Source organism: Marmota marmota, unplaced genomic scaffold, assembly GCF_001458135.2.
Source record: "Marmota marmota marmota unplaced genomic scaffold, marMar, whole genome shotgun sequence".
Taxonomy (NCBI): Eukaryota; Metazoa; Chordata; class Mammalia; order Rodentia; family Sciuridae; genus Marmota; species Marmota marmota.
In genome coordinates, this window is record NW_026000142.1 from 22,112,159 (window position 1) to 22,137,126 (window position 24,968).

At 41.8% G+C, this 24,968-nt stretch overlaps 1 protein-coding gene across 5 annotated transcripts; it reads left to right on the forward strand.

Annotated features, from left to right (window-relative positions):
* The first annotated feature begins 251 nt into the window (after positions 1-251).
* Garin1b (golgi associated RAB2 interactor 1B) lies at positions 252-22,431 on the forward strand. 5 transcript variants are annotated; one of them, XM_048786076.1, is made up of 8 exons: positions 252-256; positions 7,752-7,832; positions 8,921-9,105; positions 10,190-10,442; positions 13,746-13,867; positions 16,897-16,940; positions 19,731-19,898; positions 21,719-22,431. In XM_048786076.1, the coding sequence occupies exons 2-8, from the start codon at positions 7,767-7,769 to the stop codon at positions 21,844-21,846; spliced, it is 966 nt and encodes a 321-aa protein (XP_048642033.1). In that variant the 5' UTR covers positions 252-256; positions 7,752-7,766; the 3' UTR covers positions 21,847-22,431. The 5 variants fall into 5 exon arrangements, with proteins under 5 accessions (XP_048642033.1, XP_048642030.1, XP_015343802.1 ...); XM_048786073.1 differs by lacking the exon at positions 252-256 and having other exon boundaries at positions 7,533-7,832; XM_015488316.2 differs by lacking the exon at positions 252-256 and having other exon boundaries at positions 7,533-7,832; positions 16,903-16,940; positions 21,546-22,431.
* Positions 22,432-24,968: the final 2,537 nt, after the last annotated feature.

The window sequence follows — 24,968 nt, forward strand, 5'->3', positions numbered from 1 at the left end:
ATAAATAATAAAATCTCTACTTCTAATTAGGCTTATGGCCACCCAGCTAAGAGGTACATTTCCCAGCTTCCCTTGTACCTGGGTGTGGTCATGTGTCTGAATTCCAACCAATGGGGTGTGAGCAGAAGTGATTATGTCATTTCTAGGTCATGGCTTTAAAAGGAATGTGTGTGAGCTCCCCTTTCCTTTCCCTTTTCTCACTGACCAGGATGCAAACACTATGGCAGAAGCTGGAGCAGCCACCTTGGACTTCAGAGTTGAAGGCCACATGTTGAGAATGGCAGAGATATTGTATCAGCTCTGGACTGCCTGCTTCTAAACTTCTGTGTAAGAGAAAAATCAGAGTTCTATTTTCTTTAATCACTATATTTTTGGGCCTTGGATTATATCCTAAGTAATATAATTTTATTCCACTACCTTTACCCAGAAGCCTGTACTTCCTTTTTATTTATACATCTTTTTTTTTTTTGAGAGAAAGAGAATTTTTAAAATATTTATTTATTTTTTTTAGTTTTCGGCGGACACAACATCTTTGTTTGTNATATGGTGCTGAGGATCGAACCCGGGCCGCACGCATGCCAAGCGAGCGCGCTACCGCTTGAGCCACATCCCCAGCCCCTTTTTTTTTGTATTTTAGAACCTCTAATTTCTTATTTCATCAGGTTCTTAAAAGTACAGAGAAGATTCTTATCAAATAGTCTTCTGTTTCCCGAATCATTTCTCTTCTGATAGGGAGTCATTCTATGTATTTTCCTTCTGACACCATTTGGGAGAAGAGAGTAGTATCTCACGTAGATCTCATGACATATCTTTAATAAGGAATAAGGACTTTTTAAATTTTTGAAAAATGTTTATCTTGAATCCAAAAACCCTTTAGATATAAGTTCTAGTTCATGAGAAATTAGTGAGAACCAAGCTAACTATCACCACAAAGAAACAACCAGACAAATCCAGAAGGCGAGACATTGTGTAGGACAACTCATTTAACTTCTTTCACAAGTAAGTGTCCTAAGAAAGGGATTACACTAGATTAAAAGAAAGTAAGGGAAAATGTATGGTTCTGGATTTGGATAAGTCAGCTGTAGCAATAATTGCAGTTAACTGGAAAAATTTGTAATATGACATGGAAAATTAGATAAGATGAAAATACACTGAAACACAAAGGCAGAGAGTGTTGACTAGATGCAACAGATGATTAAAAGGTTTTAAAGCAATATTTTAAGGATGGTCTTATTTTGGTTTTACACACCCACCCACCCATATACACAGTGGTTACAAGGGGGTTCTCTAAGAAGTAGGAATATCCTTGATTTTTTAAGCAACTTGTCTGCATTTTATAATGTTCTACAGAGTATATGTACTGCCTGTGTAAAAAAAAAAAAAAAGGTGTTTTAAATAGTGACATAGATTTAAATGGGATTTATCACAAGGAGAATAAAGCTTAAGCTTCAGAATCCCTTATACACATGAGCCTTCCAAGGCCCTAGGAACAATTCTAAATTTCTTTTTAGTTTTTAAAACACACACACACACACACAGAGATATTTGCTATGCTGGGGATTGAACCCAGGATGCTAGGCAAGTGCTCTACCATTATACTTACTATGCCCCTCGTCTGATGCAATCTTACTTTTATTTTATCTTACTCTTGTGAGGTTTTAAATTTATTTTTTAAGTTCAAGCATCTATTTGTAATTTTAAAACACATAACATAAAATGTGCTATTTTAACCACTTTTCAGTGGACAGTGCAGAGGTGCGAAGTACCTCCTGACTGTCGTGCAGATCACCACCGTCCACTGATAGACTTTTATCTTTCCAAACTGAAATGCTGTGCCGAATAATTTTTGATGATTCACTGTTTCCCCTTCACATAGTCTTCTTATCTTTGAGGGTGTCCAAAACTGTATATAGAGATTTTTTTAAATGATACTGGGGATTAAACCCAGGGGTACTCTACCACTTAGCTATACCCCCAGCCTTTTTTATTTTTTGAGACAGGGTCTTGCTAAGTTTTCCAGGCTGGTTTCACAGTTATGTTCCTCTTGCCTCAGCCTCCTGAGCCATGGGGATTACAGGTGTGTGCCACCATGCCTGGACATAATTGCATAAGCTTTAAATTCTATGAAACCCAGCTCCATCCCCAGCTAACAACCAGACATCCTGGTTAGCCCTGAACAAGCTATAGAACAACAACTTGCACTGTCAGAGTGGCTTTAGCCTCAAACCAAAGGACAGTTAATACAGTGAGGAGATGGTCACCAAAATTCTCATCACCAAATATGCAAAGAATGGTGATTATGATGACATCAATATTACTGAATACACAAGGAGGACAAGAGCAATGTTTGCTCAAATTATTGGAATATTTATACAATTTTCCCCAAAAGCTCTTAGTTTGCTATTCTGTGGTTCTAATTTTCTGTAAATCAACCCTATTTTCTTTGTTGCTTGTAATTATTTGTAAATAATTGGTAAGCAGCAGGAATTTGAGAACAGCTGGGCAACATAATGAGACCCCATCTCTCTCTTATTCACACACACTCACATACACAGAATCTAGAAATACACAATTAAGGACTGTTATGGTAGTTTGATGATCATCAAAGAAGATAAAAAGCCCTTTTATCCAGCCATTCTACTGTCCTTAGCATGTCACTTCATACCCAATAGGGATGCTCAAGCTCCAGCCATCAGATTCCGGGGTGCTTAACCACTGAGCCACATCCCCAGCTCTTTTTTTGTATTTTATTTAGAGGCAGGGTCTCACTGAGTTATTTAGGGCCTCACTTAGTTGCTGAGGCTGGCTTTGAACTCACCATCCTCCTGCCTTAGCCTCCCAAGCCGCAGAGATTACAGGCATGCGCCACCATGCCCAGCCATCGTGTCTTATGTTGGTCAGAGAAAAAAAAACAAGGAGTGAAAAGAGAGCATTCCTGCTTCCTACAATGATTCCTTACAGAAATTGCACCAAATACTTGAGCTTACATTTAAAAAAATTTTTTTTAGTTGTAGATGGACACAATACCTTTATTTTATCTATTTATTTTTTATGTGGTGCTGAGGATCGAATCCATTGCTTCACACATGCTAGGCAAGTGCTCTACCACTGAGCCACAACCTTAGCCCCGAGCTTACATTTCTTTTGCCAGAACAGTCAAATGGCCTTATCTAGCAGCAAGGGAAGCCAGGCAATGTACTTTCTATTCCAGAAGACCTTGTGCCCAACTAAATGCCACTTATTTTATACTAAAGAGATGGAAAGAATGGCTGCTGGGATACACAAATAAGCATCTGTCATATGGTTTTTAAAAGACTCAGTGTGCTAGTATTGGAGGTTTAGTAGAGATAGGAGGAAGGGGTTGATGGTGTTTTGTTGTTGTTTGTTCATTTTTGTTTTTTTCTTGGTACTGGGGGGTGATCCTGGGGGTGCTTTACCACTGGAGCTATATTTTCAGTCCTTTTTAAAAAAATTGTCATTAAAAAAGGTCTCACTTGCTATATTCTTGAGGCTGGACTCAATGTTGAAATCCTCCTCCCTCAGTCTCCCAAATTCCTAGGATTACAGGCATGTGCCACCATGCCTGGCTAGGGGCAGACATCTTAAATCACTATTTATACAATTGCTCAGCATCTTGTTTAGATCCACAAGCTCACTTCCTCACACTTAGCTTTCTAGATGGTGTGCTAAAGCTTTCATCTACTGTAGCTTGAGGAAATCCATGGAAGTGGACATTGTCCAGTCAACTTTGGGATGTGTCAGTGGCCAAATATATCCAAACCATATGTTTAAATCATAAGCTTTAAGCTTTAACTGCAAAAGCAGCAACATATCAATTTTTTTTTTCTTATTAGAACTTTTTATCAGATCCTGAATTTTTTTTCTAAACCTATAATGACTCAATCACAGGACTGGGAACATTGCTTCTGAGAAAGACTCATTTGCTAATGGGAAAGTTCAATGCCAACTGGGGAAATTTACCCTAGTCCCATCCTTTTCAGCTTAACATTATACCTGGCCCCTAGAAAAACAAATCCAAATATTCATCTGGGTTGAAGAAAGAGAGTTAATTATATTTTATAAAAAAAAATGGAACTATGGAATGTAAAATTTTTAAAAAAGTCAGATGTTTAGACATTTTATTCTTAGAAGAAAGGAGTTATATGGAAACTTCTCATTTTTTGCCTTCCACTCCTGTATGTCCAAAGTTGAAGGCAGATTATACTTTAGGGTCCATCACATCTTAACTAAAAAAAGCACTCATGCTACTTTTCTTCCAACCTTGGCCACATGGAAAACTAAATCTTATGTGCTATATGACCCCACAAAACAGGATGAGTAAAACTGTACTAAGTGGCCTCTTGTCCCAGGGAGGTGAACAGAGTTCTATCACTGGACTTAATTATGTTTGCTTTTACTACACTTTCCACTAAATGTAAGCTTGCATTTACAGGGTTTGCTGCTCATCATCTGGTTTCCTCCATAGAAGAATGGAAAAGTTTAAAAATAGCAAATGTTCCAAGACTTTTTAAAAAGTCAACAACAGTGTCTTTCTCCAGGATGAAAACCCCTCCTCTTATTCAAAAATGTGGATTTACATGGGTAAAAAAATGTATATTTTTACATAAATTTATTCAGATATGAATCAATTTTTATATCTTATCTTTATGCTTCTTTATCACATCAAAGAGCTAACTGCAAAACAGGAACTTTGTTTCTGTCCAGGAAATCTATGTCACAAGATGAATAAGAATTTAGAGCTGGGCATGGTAGCGCATGCCTGTAATCCCAATGGTTTGGGAGGCTGAGGCAGGAGGATCATGATTCAAAGCCAGTCTCAGCAACTTAGCAAGACCCTAAGCAACTTAGTGAGACCCTGTCTCTAAATTTTTTTTTTTTAAATAAGGGCTGGGGATGTAGCTCAGTGGTTAAGTGCCCCTGGTTCAAGCTCAGTGCTTAAGCATCCCTGGGTTCAATCCCTGCTTTAAAGAGAGAGAGAGAGAGAGAGAGAGAGAGAGAGAGAGAGATAACTTTTTAACATCTCTTTCTTTTCAAATTACAACAAATATTTGGAAGTTATTGCTGAGGTCTCAAATGTGCTTATCAAATGTGCCAAAACTGGAAGGTATTTTTAAAAAACCCTGAAGTCATCTTAACTTGCAATTTGTTTAGTCTTCTTGTTTGGAGCAAAAGGCAAAGAATTCACAAATGCTACATCTTAAGCACCTGTTTCAATTTAAACATCAGCCTTTAGCTGGCAAAATAATTTCTTGATAATTAGGCAAATTGTAGCAGAAGACCCATCTCAGTTGATTTTTTACTTCCTGGAAAAGTCAGCAGGATAACTGTATACTAAGGGTTTCTTTCTGTGTTGAATCTGAAAGGTGGAACAAAAGAAAAAGCAGTCTTTTCCATTCTAAACCGTGGAGATCATGTAAAGAAAGATATCTGTTTTTTAAAATATTTTTTTAGTTGTAGATGGACACATTATCATAATTTATTTTTATGTGGTGCTGAGGATCGAACCCAGTGCCTCACACGTGCAAAGCAAGCGCTCTACCACTGAGCTACAGCCCCAATTCCAAGATATCTGTATTTTAACAGGGAAAGTGGATGAATAAAAGAAGCAGGGCTACCTGCTATAGAAGACTACATAGAAATATGTGCCATGTCCTGAATTTTGTTTTGAGATAAATGTAAAAGCACCTAAATGTCAAGAAAATGTTCTTCCTGTGCGATAAGGATCCTCCCATGGTCCAACAGATACAATCGTTCTCTCACAGGCCCACTCCAGGCCCAGAGGACAGACAGACAGACAGAGGTTCAAGCACACCTCATTCCCACATCTTCACTTCTTCCAACATATCAGCTTATTAATGACCATTGCTGTGGTATCATAATTCCGTTTCTAGGGAAATGCAAACCATAGGATGTGGTCTCTGAACCCATCCTTAGAGAATATTACCATGGAGGATATTTTTCCCACATAGTAAACAAAAGAAAATGAGGATAGTGATCTCGGAAGTTGTGTCACTGACCAGGGAGCTGTAACAGGCTCCGGCAGGGTGTAACCTAGATGACTAGATGACCAGGGGAGACAGTGGCCACATTGCGTGGGGAGACCTCAGCCCTCTCCCTGATTCTGCAATGAAATAATAAATCATCAGGCTTTGTCCTTCACTTATATTTGTTGTCAAACTGGTTTTCTACACTGATCACATTTGACTTTGATGGTGATACATTATAAGTGCTGGAATTTTATCCCAATTAAAAGATGATTTCTGCCAGGCGTGGTGACACGCCTGTAATCCCAGTGCCTTGGGGGGAGGCTGAGGCAGGAGGATCAAATAAATAAATAAAATACAAAATAGATCTGGGGATGTGGTTTAGTGGTTGAGTGCCCGAGTTCAATCCCCAGTACACTCCCCCCACCACCACCAAAAAAAAAAAAAGTAGAATAAGATTTCTCCTTGAAATGGCTTTGATCAGTGATCCACCTGCTTGGTTCTTTGCCCTTGATGTAGCTGCTCCAGGATTTGGGCTCTTCCTCTTGCTCAGTGGAGGTGGGGAGGCACTGTCATTCTCAGAGAGGAGGATCTGCTTGTTGATCCAGAAGAGCGGCTCATGGGTGCTATTCCTCCTGTGAGATGCTGGTCCAAAGCCTGCCTCCGGGTAAGAAACTAATTACTTCTCCTGTTCCTGCAGTTTGGCCTCCTAAGGGAATGAACCCTGCAGCAGTAACCAGCCAGCCATAACAGCGCACAGAACAAGTTTCAGCTGCCCTGCAACCCCTAGAAGCAGAAAAGGCCCTCAAACCCAGGGAGTGGAGGACCCAATCATGCAGAGCTCGGGAAGACTGGAGTTTGAATAGATGAGCAGCCCTTAACATTATTTGCGATGTGTTGCACTAAAACAAGGGAGAGCTGGCGCCAGGAGCAGTGGCACGTGACTCAGCAACTTAGCAAGGCCCTAAGCAACTTAGTGACACCCTGTCTCTAAAGGAAATATTTTTAAAAAGAGCCGGGGATGTTGCTCAGTGGTTAAACACTCCTGGGTTCAATCCTCAGGACCAAAAAATAAAATTCCCTGGTACCAAAAATAAATAAATAAATAAATAATAAAGTAAAATGTAGAGTGAGGGATGGTTGGGTTAGGTGTGTGGCTTTGTGGTAGAGTGCTTGCCTACAATGTTTGAGATCCTGGGTTGGATCCCCCCTGCTAAAAAAAAAAAAAGCAAAGTGAAAAAAAAAAAAATAGGGATGATCGAAAAGCAAGGTTGTTTCCTCTTGGCAGCAGAAGGAGCTCTTGCTTCCTGCCTCTTTTACTCCCTTCTCAGCAAGTTCTGGGAGAGCCACATCCTGGGGTCCAGGAAAGGGCTGGGGGTTGGTAGGGCATCAGTAAGACCCAGCAACAGTCTAGAGGAAAAGGGAGGTTCCTCTGCATTTCCCTTTCCTGCAGGCCTGCTGGTTTTTCATGATGTCATCCATTCATCATTGTGAGCTGCTTGGCCAGCTGCCCAAGGCCAGAAGGGAAGAGCGAGATCCCAGGACAAATGTGCAGCCAGCCCCTGAGCATGTGTAGAAATGTTGACATCAGTTCCACATAGAAAGACTTGGTGGAAATCAAAGAAGACAGTACAAGTCACAAGATCTTTTCCAACCTTCCCTTCCCTGAATGCCTGGGAAGAATTCAGGGGCCTCTTGCCTGTGGATGGGGAACCGAACCCTGGAGTAGGCCTGGGTGTAGAGGAGGGACTGCTCTGCCAGATGGTTCGTTCTCCAGAGTTCAACCTATTTCCTGACTCAGTGGTGTTTGAAAGCAACTTTGTCCAGGTATTCTTGGGTGACTCAGAATAGTACTCCTTGATTAAAAGAAAAGAAAACCTGTTCCCAAGATGTGAGCAGGACAATCATTCCTGGAACTAGAGTGGAGTGAGAACTGAGGCAAGGAGAATCTGGGGGCCTGGAATACAAAACCAGTCCCCCTGACCAGGGCTTCTCCTGTAGCCATGGACACCTGGGAAGAGTGGAGGACTTGAGATGTGAAGCCCCAAATTATGTCATCCTTCAGGCTTTTGCCCAAAGTCAGGTGGACACGGAGGCAGGAAAAGGAGATGGTCTTTGAGGGTTCAGGACAGAAATGATGATGGGAGAAAGAATAGGAGCTGGGGGCCCAGAAAGCCTGGGCTCAGATTCCAATTCTCTGCTTTATCATGGGGGAGGTGTCACTGGGCACAAAACCTGCACATCCTTATTCCACTTGCTCTAACGTAAGAGGGTTGGACTGATCTGAAGATTAAATGTAGATGCAGCAAGCAAGGCACCTGGTGGAACAGGCACTCAAGGTATCCCCTTGGGCCAGACAGAATCTTGAAAAACTAGACTGTGAAGCTGGAAGGGAAATTCCCAGCCAATAAAGGTGCAGGAGATTATAGAGCCCCTCCAAGGAGGGCCAGGAGGATGAGTTTCTCAGAGGAAAGGCAGGAAATAGACCAGGGTGGGATTCATGGAAATGTGATAGATGCCTAGGTTATAGTTCTTGTGGACAGTTGTTAATAGCAGGTCATTTAGACACTAGTATAAGTTTGTGGGGATTTTTTGGTGACGTTTGTTCTTTTTCTTTTTTTTAACCAATATAAGTTAGAACACTTATTCTCAACAAGCCACGATATTGTGCTCCTTTACCCGGGGACATTTGGCAATATCTGAAGACATTTTTGGTTCTCACAATTTGAGTGAGTGGTTGCTAGTAGCATCTGGGGGCAGAAGTCAAAAATTCTGATAAACAATCTACAGTGTACAGTACAGCCTCTCTCTCAAACAAAGAATCATCTTAATAGTGCCGAGTTGAGAAACCCTGGGCTAAAATATACTGCTACTTCTGCCAAATACTCAGGCTGTGACTGGGGGCTGCATTGCAGGTCAAAAGGGGCCGAAACTGGATAGACATCAACAAAGCCCCCAACACCGTGGCCCTTGGGGTGACCTCCTCCGTGCCTTGCCTGCCCCTTCCCAACGTCCTCCTCATGGCCAGAGTCAAATGGCATCCGGGGCAGAGCCAGACATGGAACAGACCATCTAAAGCTCCAAAGATTATCCTGAGGAGGTAAGCAATGCAGGTGGGAATCAGGGACAAGACAGTGACAAGGGGACCCAAGGTGGTGACCAAAGGTGGGGAGAAAGCACACAGTGGTGATGTGACCTTTTTTAGACAGCAATAACCCCAGATAGGTAGTAAAATGGAAGGCCATGTGAGATAAGGGAGGGGTGGTGTGGACAGGAGGAGGGGCCAGTCTACAAGCCCACTCCCTTCTTGCTGCACTCACTCCCACTCCCGACTTCAGAGGAGCCCTCCCAGTCTGTGGCTGAGGAGCGAGGAGGCAATGAGGTCTGACAGATGGAGTGCTGGTTGGGAGAGGCCAGTTCTTTCCAGTCTTTAATATACAAGTAGCTAGACTTAAAATTAGTTTGAAGCACAGGTCACCTACTGCATCTCAGTTTTCCCATCTATAAGATGCCTGGGACTGGGTCCCATTCAGAATTTAACATATGGTCACATTGCATTTGTCTGGAATAAAGCAGACCTTTAAACCTCTTGAATCTCTAGATAGTCCCAGAGTTCCAAGAAACCCCTTCATTTCTCCATACTACTACATGACAGGCCTCTCTGCTATGTTATTGGTGTACCTATAACAAGTACAACCCAGGCCCAGCTAACTTAACATTAGACCCAAGGCCAAAACCTTGAACTTCAGCACCTTTGGAAAGAGTTATGGAGGCACTAAGGTCAATGAATGGACAAATTGGACACATGGACTTCTTCCTGTCAAGACAAAATTTGCAAAAACCCATAATCCCAGCCATCCCACTCCTAGGCTGTGTGTCTCAAGCTAGATCTAAAGAATATCAGCATGAAAATTATGGCAGGGAGGGTGGAGATTAAAATGCAGATTCCAGGGCCACAGTCCAGACCTAGAGAATCTGAATCTTTGGGGATATCTGCAGGCATCTGTGTTTTAAGTAAGCTCCTCTGTGTGTCTGGTCTCCACAAAGTTTGAACAGAACTATGTTAAGTGTTCTCTCTCCTACCCCTAAAAGCTTCCATCCACAAAGAGACACCCCTTATTTTAGTGAAGATAGGGTCACATCAGAAGCAATGGGGTTGTCAGTGTCTTCCCCTGTGCCTTCAGGATTCTCCCATTGAGATTTGTGGAGCTCCAGGTCTGTGACCGCCTTCAACGCATCCTGCAGTTGAGAACAGTCACTGAGAAGATCTACTACCTAAAACTCCACCCTGACCATCCAAAGACTGTCTTCCACTTGTGGATCCGACTGATTCAAATTCTGCAGACGGGCCTGTCCATCACCACCAAAGACCCTAGGATTCTTGTCACTCACTGCCTGGTACCCAAGAATTGCCATAGCCCATCTGGAAACTCTAAGGTAAGGGAAGGGATCACCGTCACCAGCCTTCAGAGGCAGAGCTTAGACTAGTTGTTGGTGAGCATTCTGGGTAGGCAATTCCAGCTTTAGGCCTTTTACAGAGAGTTTTATTCAGTTACCATTTATAACCATAAAATTCACCCATTGTAAGTATACTGTATACTTTTTTATCCTGTTTTCTTCAACAGTTTTGGTAAATTTATAATTTTGCAATTGTTAATCGTCAACACAATCCAGTTTTAGAACATTTCTATCACCTTAAAAAAGCCCCTGTTGCCCGTTTGCAGTCATTCCCTGTTTCAACACCTAGCTCTAGGGAACCACTGATTTGTTTTCAATCTCTGTAAAGTCATCTTTCTTAGGATTTTATATACATGGAATCCTATAATATATAGTTTTTGTGTATGACTTTCATCTAGCACAGTTCATCCATATGACAGCATGGAACCAGTTCTGGGGCAAAGTCACTGACTATCAGTAGTTAATTCGTTTTCATTGCTGAGTAGTATTCCATTTTGTTCATCCATTCATGAATTGATGGACGTTTAGATTGTTCCAGTTTGGGGCTCTAATGAATTCTGCTGCTTTGTACATTTGTGTACAGACTATTGTATAGTTGTGTTTTCATTTGTCTTCAGTAGATTCCAAATAATAACGTTGATGAGTTTTATGGAAAGTTTATGTTTAACTTTTTTTTTTTTTTTGTGGTACTGGGGATTGAACCCAGGACCTTGTGCATGTGAGGCAAGCCCTCTACCAACTGAGCTATATCCCCAGCCCCTATGTTTGACTTTTAAAGAAACTGAAAACCTGTTTTACCAAAGTGACCATTTTACATTCCAACAATTTGTGAGGTTTTAAGTTTCTCCACATTCTAACACCAGCATTGTTCATCTTTTTGATTATAGTCAGTCTTGCAGATATGTGTTGGTTATAATTTGGATTTCCCTAGTGACTCAGGATGTTGAGCACCTTTTCCTAGGCTTTTTAGTTTTTCATACATCATCTTTGGTGAAATGTCTATTCAAATATTTCACCAATTTTTAAAGTGAGTTTCATCTTCCTACTGAGTGTGAGAATTCTTCAAATACTCTGGATACAAATCCTTCATATAATCTGCAAATATTTTCTCTCACTCTGTGACTTGTCTTTATTTTCTCTTCTTTTTCACTGTCTCATTCCTTCCTTCCTCCTTTCTTTTCTTTTTTCTTATCTTCAGTGCTAGGGATTGAACCTAGGGTCTTGCACTTGCATGCATCTACCACGAGTCCCAGCCCTGGTTTCATGCTCTTTTTTTAAAAAAAAATATTGTTAGTTGTAGATGGACACAATACCTTTATTGTATTTATTTATGTGGTGCTAAGGATCGAACCCAGTGCTTCACACCTGCTAGGCAAGTGCTCTACCACTGAGCCCCAGCCCTGGTTTCATGCTCTTAATGACATCTTTTGAAGAACGAAAATGTTTGATTCTGATCAAGTGCAGTTGGTCAACTTTTTGTGGATCAGGCTTTGGTTCTGTATCTAGCTCTTTGTTCAACTTAAACCCACAAATCTTTTATCCTATTTTCTTCTAGAAGTTTTGTAAATTCAGCTGGTACACTTAGGTTTGTGATCCATTTTGAATTAATATTTGTGTGTGGCATGAGGTAAGAGACTAAATTCTTTCTTCTTTTCATTTTTTTGTTTGTTTTTGCATGTGGATATACAATTGGGTCCCCATCATTTGTAGAAAAGATTATAATTTCCCCAGAATTGCCTTGACATCATTGTAAAAAATCAATTGATCCCAATAAAAAATGGGAAAGGAAAAAAAGAAAACTCAATTGATCATAAAATTTAAGGATTTATTTCTGGATTCTCACTGATTCATACAAATCTACAAAAGTCATTTATGTTACCCAGATATTGCTACTTTAGCCTGTAAAATACATACACTGATGTTATCTGCAAACAAGATAGATATATTTGCAATCTGGATTTATTCATTTATTTATTGCCTTATTGCAGCTGCTAGAAATTCAGTATGATGTTCAATAGAAGAAGCAAAGCAAGTGTCTTTGCTGTGTTCCCAGTCTTAGGGGAAATGCAGTTAGTCATTTGCCATTAAGTATGATGCTACTTCTGGGATTTTTGTAAATGTTCTTTATCAATTTGAGGATGTTCCTTTGTTAAAATGCTTCTCTGCATCTATGAAGAAAGACAATCATGACGTTTGTCCTTTATTCTGTCAACATATGCTATTACATTAATTGATTTTTGATGTTAAATCAACCATATATTCCTGCAATAAATAAATTGGTTTTCTAGCATTCTGCTAAGTATTTAGAAGACTATGTTCCTGGGAGATGCTGAGTTATAGTTTTCTTGTGATATCTTTATGATACTCTGGCTTTGGGATCAAATTAATTCTATCCTCAGTGAGTGAGCTGGGAAGTGTTCTCTCCTCCTCTATTTTCTGGAAGATTTTGTGAAAAATCTTAAAGTGATTTTTTTTTACTTCTTAAAATATTTGATAGATTTCACCAATAAAGCCCCCTGGGCCCTTTTGCCCCAGGTCTTTTTTGCTTATGAGCTATACCATACATCCCATGAAGACAGATTCTTATCTGTTATATCCTTATCGCCTTGCATTGTTGATTTTCAGTAGTGAATGAATCAATTAATATGCGCAGCGTGTGCAGCTGAAGTACCTTTGGAATATCATAAGAAACAGGAAATAAATTAATTTTAGACAGTTGTAAAAAAGCAACTTCATGTAGGATTTTCTTAGAGAAGTTATTTTTTTAAAACATTTATTTTTTTTAGTTGGACACAACACCTTTATTTTGTTTATTTTATTTTTATGTGGTGCTGAGGATCAAACCCAGGGCCTCGTACATGCTAAGCAAGTGCTCTACTGCTGAGCCACAACCCCAGCCAGAGAAATTTTTTTAATTCATTAAATTCTTAAAATAAATATATGATCTCCTACATTTCATTATAAAACCAAGTAGTATTAACTTTATTAAAGTTTACATTGGTAGGCTATTCAATAAACTATGTTAAGGTATAATAATGGGAATAGGCTCTCTACTAAATTGTTATCAAGTATTCAATGAAGATATTAACTTTAGAGGCACAAAAGGATATTTTACCAGTACATGGCTATAAACAGACATGATCAGATTGCCTCTATACATACAAGCTGCCCAATGGGAGAGATTGGATTCCAACTCTTGAGAGTTTTGACTATGATACTGAGAAAATACAGAGGTCCTAAGGCCTTAACCACCATTTTGGTTTTTGTTCATTCTTCATATAGTTAGTACAGAAGAAACCTCAAGCCTCCCACCCCAGTGAGAGCCTCCTGCAGCTGATGGCCAAGGGGGAGAGTGAGGCCCTCTCTCAGATCTTTGCCGACTTGCACCAGCGGAACCAGTTCAGGTACATGACTTAAATCAAGCAGACTATGATGTCCCTTCCTGTAGCCCAGATGATCTAGGCTGTGAGATCCAGAAACCAAGTCCCTGGGTTAATGAGCCCATGGAAGCTCAATAAAGTACTGCCACGCAGCACCCAGTCTTTATCCTTGGCTTAGCCTTTTCCAGGTGCCCTTTACCTTAGTCCCCTTCTCCACAGAGCAAGCAAGGTAGGCTTGACTTCAAGGAGGAGTCTTGCACAAAATGAAAAGTAACTCTTCCACAAAGAAAATGGGGAAGGTAACGCAGGTGGAAAAATTAAACTTAATTTCTGATCCAATTCCTGGTCCTATACAGAAATACCCAAAACACCGTTAGAAACACTTGTCAATCTATTGGGTTCATTTACCTGCTCACTTGGCTTCTGCTTGGACTTCATGGAGTTTCTGTGACTGTTTTCTAAATGTATAGTCTGTTCTGAAAAGTTCTATGGTACAGGCCTATCTTCTTGGCTTGAAGAAATATCCCTCTATATACAGATGACTTCACATTGAATCTTATGTATTAAGAAAGATAGGAGTTGAAAACACTGAGACCAGAAGGTACAATGACCAGTAAGCAAGTGGGGCTCAAGGTCTCAGTGAATGTCATTGTGGCTTAAAAGAACAGAAGCTGGGTGTGGTGGTGCACACCTGTAATCCCAGCGGCTTGGGAGGCTGAGGCAAGAGGATCACGAGTTCAAAGCCAACCTCAGCAAAAGCAAGGTGCTAAGAAACTCAGTGAGACTGTCACTAAATAAAATACTGCCCCCCTCCAAAAAAAAAAAAATAGGACTGGAGATGTAGATCAGTGGTCGAGTGCCCCTGAGTTCAATCCCTGGTACCACCCTACAAAAAAAGGAAAAAAAAAAAAAGAACAGAAGTAGATGAGTAAATATCACCAGGAGAAAAATGAATTGCCACAAAGAGATTTTTGGCACAATAGGAACCAGGTAGACCAGAAGCTCAGAGGCAAAGCAAATCACCATTTTTTTTTTCTGAGTAATGGTAGCAAACTAAGAACCAGTTCAGCTCAGTGGAAGTAATCTCTTATAGTGATGAAGAGCTCATATACATCTGGGCCCAAGTCCCTGCTCCAAGAGTACCTGTGAGCATACTGTGTAACTTTTCTGGGCCTCAGTTTTCAGATCTGTAAAATGAAAATAATGCCAACTGCAGCCAAATATTGTCAGGATTAAATGAGCTTATACTACATCAAGTGCTTAGCATACTTCTGTGAAGGTTTGGAGGTGGATATAAATAAGTTCTCAGTAATTATTAATGTGTATTATGAGCTCTAACTTGGGTTGGAGGTAGAAAAGTATTAACACAAAAAGTCTTAACAGTTTTCCAGTGCTGAAGAACATATTCCAGGCATCATTACTGTTTGTATCATACAGAGATCTGTAATTAAGAAATTTCTGGATAAGATGTCACATTGCTGAGCTAAAGAGTGCCAGATTCTAATAGAACAAGATATTTCAAAAGGAAAATTTCGATTGTCTCCAATTATTAAATCACTGATTTTTAAAATTACTACCTAAAAGATATTTTCTGCTCATATCTCATTGGCCACAACTCAGTCCCATGGCCACACCCAGCTGTAAGAGAGTCTGGAAAATGCATTTTTTTCTAGTAGCAAGCCTGAAAAAAAATTAGGTGCTCTGCTGCATTATTGGTATTATTTTCACTTTAGAGAACTGAAAACTGAGGCCCAGAAAAAAAAAAAAAAAAAAAAAACTGAGGCCCATTATGCTCACAGGTACACTTGGAGCAGGGACTTGGGCTCAGATCTATATGAGCTCTTCATCACTATAAGAGATTGCTTCACTGAACTGGACTGAGTTACTAGGGTCCTACTGGCAATCTCTGACCCAGACAGCTTTTGATGTTTCTGGAAGGTCACAGGAGACTAAATCCTGAAGGAAGAATATTCAGTAACAAGATAAAGGGTGGAAGCTGTGTGCAGTGGCACAGGCCTGTAATCCCAGTGGCTCAGGAGGCTGAGACATGAGGATCGTGAGTTCAAAGCCAGTCTTGGCAATTTAGCAAGACCCTAAGCAACTCAGGGGGCTGGGGATGTGGCCCAGTGGCTAAGCACCCCTGGATTTCAATCCAGGTACCAAAAAAAGAGAGAAAGAGTGGAAAAGGAACAAATAGGTGCAAGGGAATGAAAGAGGAAGAAGCTTGGTGAGTTTAGGGAAAGGGTAGGAAGGCCAGTGGGGAAAAAGAGCAGGTGGCAGTGGAAGAGAATAAGCAAAAGTGGGCAGGGGCTCAGCCAGGCAGGGCCTAGGAAGCCACAAGAAGGAATTTAGACTTTAAATGTAGTGGGAGCCTTAGCAGCATTTTAAATAGTCAAATGTCGTGATCCAATTTACATTTTGAAAAGGTCATGCTAGCTGCTGCTCTGACAGTTGATTTGAAGGGAGGGAGAAGAGACTTGGAGAGATCAGCTATGAAGCTATGGCAACCTAGTCTGTCCCAGCACACACAAAATGGGTCAGAGGGGTGCAAGAAAATGGGAGGCAGGGTGGGTTTTGCTTCACTTTGTCAGTACTTTGTATGGACATTTGGTTGCTTCAGTTTACCAGAAGAAACCCCTGAGTGGTGATTTTTCTCCTCATTCAGGCAGGTTCCAGTCTGGTTGCAATTAGTATCAGTTTGTGCACATTGGCAACAACATGCAGTGGCACAGTAAATAAAATAAATGGCTGAGACACAGGACCCAACAAATGGAGTCCCAGTCCCTTCTCCTCAGCAGAATCAGCAGCATGGGCTCTGCTTCTTGCCTCCCCCATCTCACCTCCCTCTTCCTTTTTTTTTTTTTTTTCCTTCTGGAAATTTTATATGCATTGCACCCACCTAACATAGCCACAGCTGGTCTTTTTCATATTTACATTTCTCTAAAGCTTCTGCATCAGGAAAAATCTAACTAGAAATAAGTTTGAAATACGAGTTTGATGTTCTATTCTTTTTACTTTCAACCTTCATTTCCTTGACCTTGAAATGACTGGAGTTCCAGGAGCTGCAAAAAGATGAAGATCCACAAGATCTGCACAGGTAAGAGAGAGCCAAGGCACTGTGCCTGGGAGAACTGTCCCCACCGCAGGAATAGGAGTCAGATCCTCTGCTGCTCCCTCTCCTGACCTTCCTGGTGCCATGGGGACTGCCATCATCTTTCCCTGCCGCGGTAGAATTCCTCTGGGCAATTTGGCCACTATAGTCAATTTGGAACCAAGTTCTAACAACGGTTTAAAATATTTCTTATATTCTTTACTTCATTTCCAGGACCCATAGACCTTATCTTCACTCAGTCCTTCCCCCCAAGACTGCAGTAATTTCCCACTAGTTCATTCAGTCATTTTTTTTTTTTTATTCAAAAGCATGTACTGAGTGTTTTGTAAGTGCCACTCATTGTTGATAGGCTTTGGGGTCACTGTGTAGAAAAACACAGTGGCCCTTTCAAGGACTTTATCCTGGAATGGAGTCAGATGGGTAAATACCAAAATTACAAAACCTCTCCTGCCAAAGGAGCACAAAGGAGGAGGTTTCTCATGCCCCCCAGGACTCTGGCCCAGGAGGCTCGGGGTCTGAGCCGAGTCATGGGGGATGATGAATTCCTGTGAGCTGGCTGAGCGGATGAGGGAAGGCATTCCCGGAAGAAGAGGCCATCTGTGTGGGCGGTCTTGACACATTCTGGAAGCAGCAGTTGATTGTCTATTTCCCGGTTCTAGTTTATCCCCAATCCACTTGCAGCCCTGCATAAACTTTCCCCATCCTACCTGTCTCTCACCTCCTCTGCCTCCTCATCACCTCCAGCCCACAGCTTCTGCAGCCAAACCTCAGCTATTCTTTCCCATAGCTCATTCATCCCCTCTCTGTTCCCCTCCCTCAAGGCTCACTTTAAATCCTACCTGTCCTAAACCGTATGTTCACACCACCTTCCTGCCTAAACTTATCTGTCCTTGTCATAACGTCTCAACATTATTCTCTAGTTGTTTTGTAGGCTTATTTCTTCAACAAATACTAAACTGTATTCATGTCTCTGAATTATGCACACCAACAAGCACAGGCTGGGGACACAATAGGAGTTTAATAAATACCATATACCATACTACTAACAAATTATTCTCCATATTGGCTCAGGAGACAGACAGAACATCATGTTCTATTTCGGAATTTAGAGGAGGTTGCTCTTAAGGGAGCTCTAACTTTTGTCCAAACCAGGCCTACACACTGGTGGTATAAATGAGTAAAAGTCTGGGGACATTAATAGAATAAGTAGTTGACTTTTCTCTAACTCAGTTATAATCAAAATACTGTTGAGAGGCTGGGGTTATGGCTCAGTGGTGGAGTGATTGCCTAGCATGTGTGAGGCTCTGGGTTCAATTCCTAGCACCTCATATAAATGAAATAAAAACAAAGGTCCATGAACAACCAAATATATATATACATAAACAAACTGTTGGCAGCAGAACCTTAGTTTCAACCTTGAAGAGACAATAGGGAGTGGTGGGGACAGTGGCAACAAAACAAAAAAAAAGGGGAAGGTTTCAATTAATTGTGGGTGTGCTAGAACACAGGTCTGCTAATGCCACATACTTTAAGTTTTTGAAAGACTTAAATATGGATTTAAAAAAAAAAAACATGGCATGTCCCTCCTCCATTAAAAAAATTAAAGCACAGTGTAGGGTAACATCTAGTGGGCAAACATAACATAGCCACAGACCACATTCAGCCAGCTCACAGCCCCTGTCCTGAATGGCGAGCAGAGCTGCTGCTGACCCCCATTTCCTCCCAGTCTGTGACTGCTTTCTCGTGTTCTGTGACATTCTATTTTTACACATGCATTCAAACACAAACACACACGGGTACATACATACTTAAACATAACCCATAAAGTTAGGGTGGAAAAAAACAGAAACAGAGAATGTTTCTAATTTATTTCTGGGACTGAAGAGAACAGCTAGAATTTCAAGGTCACAGAATATCTGATGTCATGGGGGCCAGATGTTTGAAGATGCTCCTAGGCTGATTTCAATGAACCATCCTGGGATGTCCTCTGGACCTCTTTTCTCACTGGACCAGGTAGTGGAAAGACACTTTGAAAGGGCAGTTATACTCCAGCCTGTGGAACTTTTGGATAAAAAGAGAGAGTTGGAAAAAAACAGAGGCCCAAAGCTTACCTACATAGCTAACCTTTTGGCTCTCCATCAGTGGGTGGCATGGCCTGAGACTGCGGTGTTTTCCAAAATTTAAAGCACAAACAGACCATGTAAGTCTTGTTAAAGTGCAGATTCTAATTCATTAGGTCTGGGGGCTGGAGAATAGTACATTTGAAACATGCTCCCAGATGATGCCAAGGTTTCAGTCACACGTTGACTAACCAGGGCTAAGGAGACCAAGAAAAGTTTCTGGCTTTGATCTGAGTTCAAGGCCATTGCCAATTCAGCTCGCCAATCTTCTGGGAGAAATGTACTCAGTTAACTTGTCCCGGCCACAGTGGGTCCCTCCTTTCAATGGGGCTGTCTTGCACACATGGTGTGATGGGAAAAATATGAGCTCTGGAGCCAGGCTGCCTGGCTTTGAATTCTGACTCTGCCACCTCATAATGTGACCATTGTTAAATTACTCAACCTCTCTGGACCTTACATTTCTTCTCCATAAAATGGGGATTATGGCATCAAGGCCCTCACCAAGTTGTCATGAGGCTTAAATGAAGAAGAATGTGTGTAATTGTCTGGAACAGTGCCTGGCGCATAAGTAGTCCACCCCACCCCAATTACTGGCTGTAAGCTGTAAGAGTGCTCTGTAAGCCAGAGTGTAAATGCTTTTCTTTTCTTAACCTAGAGAAAGATACTGCCCGGGAAGACAGCATCCCTTGTACCCATGACCTCAGTTGGAGGGAATCATTCACTTGTGGAGAGTGGGAAAGAGAGAACCCCTCTGGGCCGCAGCCACTTTCACTCCTCAGCACTCTGGCGGCTTCCACCTGGCCACAGCTGGCCCCATCCATAGGTATGGTAATGGGGTTGGTCCGGGGGTCTTCATGGGACAGCAGCTGGTGCTCAGCCTCAGGACTGGGTCCAGTGCTGAGGGTGATTTCAGAACACGTAGTGAGGTGGGGGTGAGGGGCGTGGTTGAGGTGACCCCTGCCCTCTTCTCTCCTGCTGAATACTTCCCTGCCTCCAATGGGGCTGAGCAAACCTCTGCAGTGTGGCTCCTCCAGAGCTCCCAGAGTTCTCACAAGTGACTGGAGACAAAGACATGTGTAGAATGATGCTGGAGCTTCTCTCCTTGCTCTGTGGAGAGGTGTAAGGGCTTCCTTGGGGAGTTATTAACCACCCTTCCCTTCAGCCAGTCTCTTTTCCTACAACTCTTGGCACTTTGTTTTCTTTTTCTTTTTCCCAGTAATGGGGATTCTACCCAGGGCCTTGAACATGCTAGGCAAGTGCTCTACCGCTGAGCTACACCCCCAGCCCTTTTAAAATTTTGAGACAGGGTCTTGTTAAGTGGCCAAGGCTGGCCTTGAACTTGCAAAACCCTCCTGCTTCAACCTCCTGAGGAGCTAGGATTAGAGCCCTGCTCCACCACACATCACTTGGTAGTCTCTGTACTGCCAGGGTTGGGGTACAGAGAGGGAGGCCTGGATCAGGCAAACTTCCCTGAGGTCCCACCTTCTTCTCTTCTTGCTCCAAGACTCCCCCATCCATCCTTCATTCATTTAATAAGCATCTGTGAAGGATCTCCTATGTGGTCTGAGACAGAGCATAGAGAAGGTGGGGTGATTTGTTTTCTAAAGTAAAAATCAATAATTCACCCCCTCCCCAACTAGGGCTTGAACCCAGGGGCACTCTACCATTGAGCTACATTCCCAGCCCTTTTCTTTTTTTTCCTTTAATTTTTATTTTTGGTACTGGTGATTGAACCCAGGGGCACTTAACCACTGAGCCATATCCTCCCCAGCCATTTTTTATATGTTATTTTAGAAACAGGATTTTGCTAGGTTGCTGAGGCTGGCTTTGAACTCACTATTCTCTTGCCTCAGCCTCCCAAACCACTGGAATCACAGACCTGGCTCATTTTTTATTTTGAGACAATGTCTCGCTAAATTGCTGAGGCTGGCCTCAAACTTGCCATCCTTCTGTCTCAATCTCCCAAGTAGCTGGGATTACAGGTGCATGCTACAATACTCGGCATGAACCACTAATGCTTACAAGAGACCATTAATAATTGACAGTTTAAAAAATTAACCTGGGTACAGTAGTCCCCCTCTTCTTTACTTTCTGAGGTTTCAGTTACCTAGACAACTTCAATCTAAAAATATTAAATTGAAAATTCCACATTTTGAGAGAGAGAGAGAGAGAGAGAGAGAGAGAGAGAACTACATTCTACATTTGCATAATTTTTGTTATGTTATTATAATTGTTCTTTTTAATGATAGTTATTATTGTTAATTTCTTACCATGCCTAACCTGTAAATTAAGCTTTATCACAGATATATACCTATAGGTAAAACAGAATATTTGCAGGTTTTGGTACTATCTGCCATTTCAGGCATCCTTGCCCCACAAATATAAGGGGAGACTATTGTCTCTATGTGCCTATAAAAGAACTTTGAGTGATTTATATGCTATCAAACACTTTTCTCTCTTACACTCACAGGAAACTCTATTTGACTTACACGGGGGCAAGTCTGTGCAACCCTAACCAACACTGCTGGGCAGTATTCAGCTCCAGGGACTCTATCTGGACAGAGGGGAAGAGAAAGCAGCAACTAAGAGAAAACTAGGGTTATCATCATCATGTGGTGACAGCAGAGCCTTTCCTCATTCCAGCTGTGCTTACCTCTGCATCCTCAGTACCACACACAAGCACAGCCCAATCCCATCCCAAGGGCCGTGAGTGGGCACAGAAAGACCTGCACTCTGAATGGCTGGAGCCAAGAGATGGAGAAGCAATGTGAGGAGCAGAAGCAGAGGGGAGGCTGAAGAGAGCCAAGTGGAGATGAAGAGAGAGGTGGCAGGAGGGAGTCAAAGAAGATAAGAGATACAAAGAGAAGAGGTAACAGAAGGAAGCAGAAGAGACTTGGGAGAAGAGATGAAGAGGACAAGAGAAGAAGTACATCACTGAGAGATGCCTCATGAAAGTAAAGCCATAAACCAAAAAAAAAAAAGTATGTTTTCTTCTCTGCTCAGATCACTCTGAACAGTGCAAGGGACCCTCCTTCAAATTCCCCTTTCACCAGTTTTGCTTTATGGTCTTTCTCTTCTGATTCAAGCTATATCCCTGCTTCCTTAGCCTGTTCTTAACCTGGCCTTGCTAGCACAGCCCTGGTGTGTCAGACTTGGGTTTGAGGTTGAGGAATGCTTCCTACAGAAGGTTGTAAGATGTGTGTAAAGTAGAGTGAATTTCTCTTTGGTTTTCAAACTTCCTAGGTTTGCTGTTGTGTCAGTCCTGCAAACACTGGCTAATTTCTTTTGTGTATGACATTCCCTTGAAATGCTGACATACTGTGCTAGTGCTTATTAAAGTAATGATTCCAAAGAGAGATGATGACAGACTCAAAGTACATGTTCACAAGTTATAGATCAAGAGGGCTTCTAAAAAGTGTCCTGTCCGATGGCCCATGGACTGGTCTCTTTTTATTTGTGCAATATTTTGCATTCAATAAAGTCCAGACTATGAGGATTGCAGAACAGCCAACTAACTTCCAATTGGAAGGTTTCTTGGATGTTTTTGCTCTGGTTTAAGATATTCCAAAAGGGTCTTTGTCTTCATCAAATGGGGCTTTAGACTGAAATGGTTGGAGAACTTAAAAAAATAAGCTCTTGAATCACTGTCCTCCCAAGGATGAATTACATCCTAACTCTTGGTGATTTCAATGTCCACATAGATGACCCTTCCATACTCTGGTCGCCATTCTGTGAGCTTCTATCCTCCACCCTTCTCAGCCACTGACTCCTCTGATTTCAACTAGATTTTTCCATTAAAACCTGCATCCTACCCCATTACTCCCACTGTCCTGCTATGCCACCTCCTATCTTTTCCTCTGAGTTCGAGTTTCCTTCAACCCCACTAATCCTACAACCTGTCGCTCCTACCAGGCATCTCAACAAGTCCAAACTAATCTTTCAATGTTATCATACAAAACTTAATCTCCCCCAATTTTCCCCCATCTAGTAAATGGCAGCTTCATTTTTTTAGTTGCCCAAAACCTTTCAGTTTATCTTTGACTTTTCTCTCTCTTTCTCTCCACCCTATTTCTAACCCATCAGGAAATCCTTTCAAAATCTATTCGGAATTTGACCCCTCTCACTACTTTCACTGAACCACCTGGACAAAACTTCCACCATCACTCACCTGCACTATCAAAAAATAATTTTCCTCAATGCCCTCCCTGCTTCTAACCTTACCCTTTCCAGTCTACTGTAATTCTTTTAAAATCTTAGATCATGTCCCTTCTCTGCTCAAAACCTTGTCGACGTCTTCCCACCTATATTAGCAGAATGCTGGCTCCATAAGAGAGAAAACCCCCATACATAAATGGCCTAAACCAACTAATTTCCACTTCTTACCCACAAAAAGTCCAAAAATGATTGCTTCCGGTCAATGAGTGGCTCTTTAAATAGGAACTTGGATTCCTTCCATCCTGTGGTTTAAAGGGTTTATAGAAATAGGACTTAGAAAACTGTACATGGCTCACTGATGGCCAGTAATGGAAGGTAGTGGACATCAGTTCTGTCAACCTTCCTTGGTCAGAGATCAGTCATTTGACCACCAGGTAAAGGAGCCTGGAAATGTGGTCAAGTAAGATTCACAGGATGACAAGAAAAGAATTTGGTAAATAGCCAGGATCTGCCACACCATCTCAGATTAAGGCCCTAAGTGTGGCTCTCTCCCCCTCCCCCCAATCCCTGCTACCTGGCTGACCTCATACCCTCCTCCTACTGCCCTCCAGCTGCCTGGCTTCCGGCTGCTCCTCAAATGTTGCAAATATGCTCCCAGCTCCACACCTTTGCCTTTGCTGTTCACTTTTCTCAGAATGTTCTTAACCACCATCAGATGTTCACTCAGGTGTTAACACCTGAGCCCTCCCTGGCTGTCCTTTCTAAGATGGCAACACCACTCCCAATAGTCCCAACACTCCTCACTCTCCTTCTCTGCTTCATTTCTGCCTTAGCACTCATCACCACCTCTTATATATGTTTCTTTTTAAATATTTTTAAGGTACTGGGGATTAAACAAGTGGTACTCTACCACAGAGCACATCAACAGCCCTTTATATTTTGTTTTTTAATTTTGAGGCAGGGTCTGCTAAATTGCCCAGGCTGGCTTCAAACTTGCAATTCTCTTGCCTTACACTTCCAGTCGCTGGGATTACAGGCATGTGCCACCACTCTTGAATTGTTTTTATATCTTGTTCAGTATCTGTTTCACCTGCCCCTACAGACCAGAATATAAGCAGCATGACAGAGTTTAATCCATTTTGTTCACTGCTGTATTGCCAGTGAGTGGAACAGTGACACACAGGAAACACTCAATACATCCATTTGAGGAGTGCGGGTTCAGTAGCAGCACATGAACAGAGCTAGGTTGCTCGGCGGGGAACATCACCTTTCTGCAATCAACATCATGCCTTTCGCAACAGTCCTTCGATGCTGCGCTCAGAGAAGGAATCCAGGGCTACAGGAGTACAAGTGAATAAGCAGCACTATATAGCAAAATGTGACAGCGCAATTGATGGCGACGTTTCTTTTGTGTATCATCTCACCGGTCCTCAAATCCTGCTACCTACTTTCTAACTCTGCTACCTACTTTCTAACTCTGAGGCTCCCATGATGCCTAATCTGCTTCATTCTCCTCAGAATGCTCATCTGTTCTTTTGGCTCCATCAGCCCAGTTCTCCTCCTCAAGTATCTCTTCCAACCTATGGGCTCTTTCTTTTTAGATGTTCTTTCATAACCTAGACTCACCAAGTCTTGGAATTCACTCATTTCCCTCTACCTCCATGTGTCTAGCTCATTCTCCCCATCTCCCATGATTAAAACTTTTAATTTTTGAATCCCTTCTTCATTTCTTTCATCC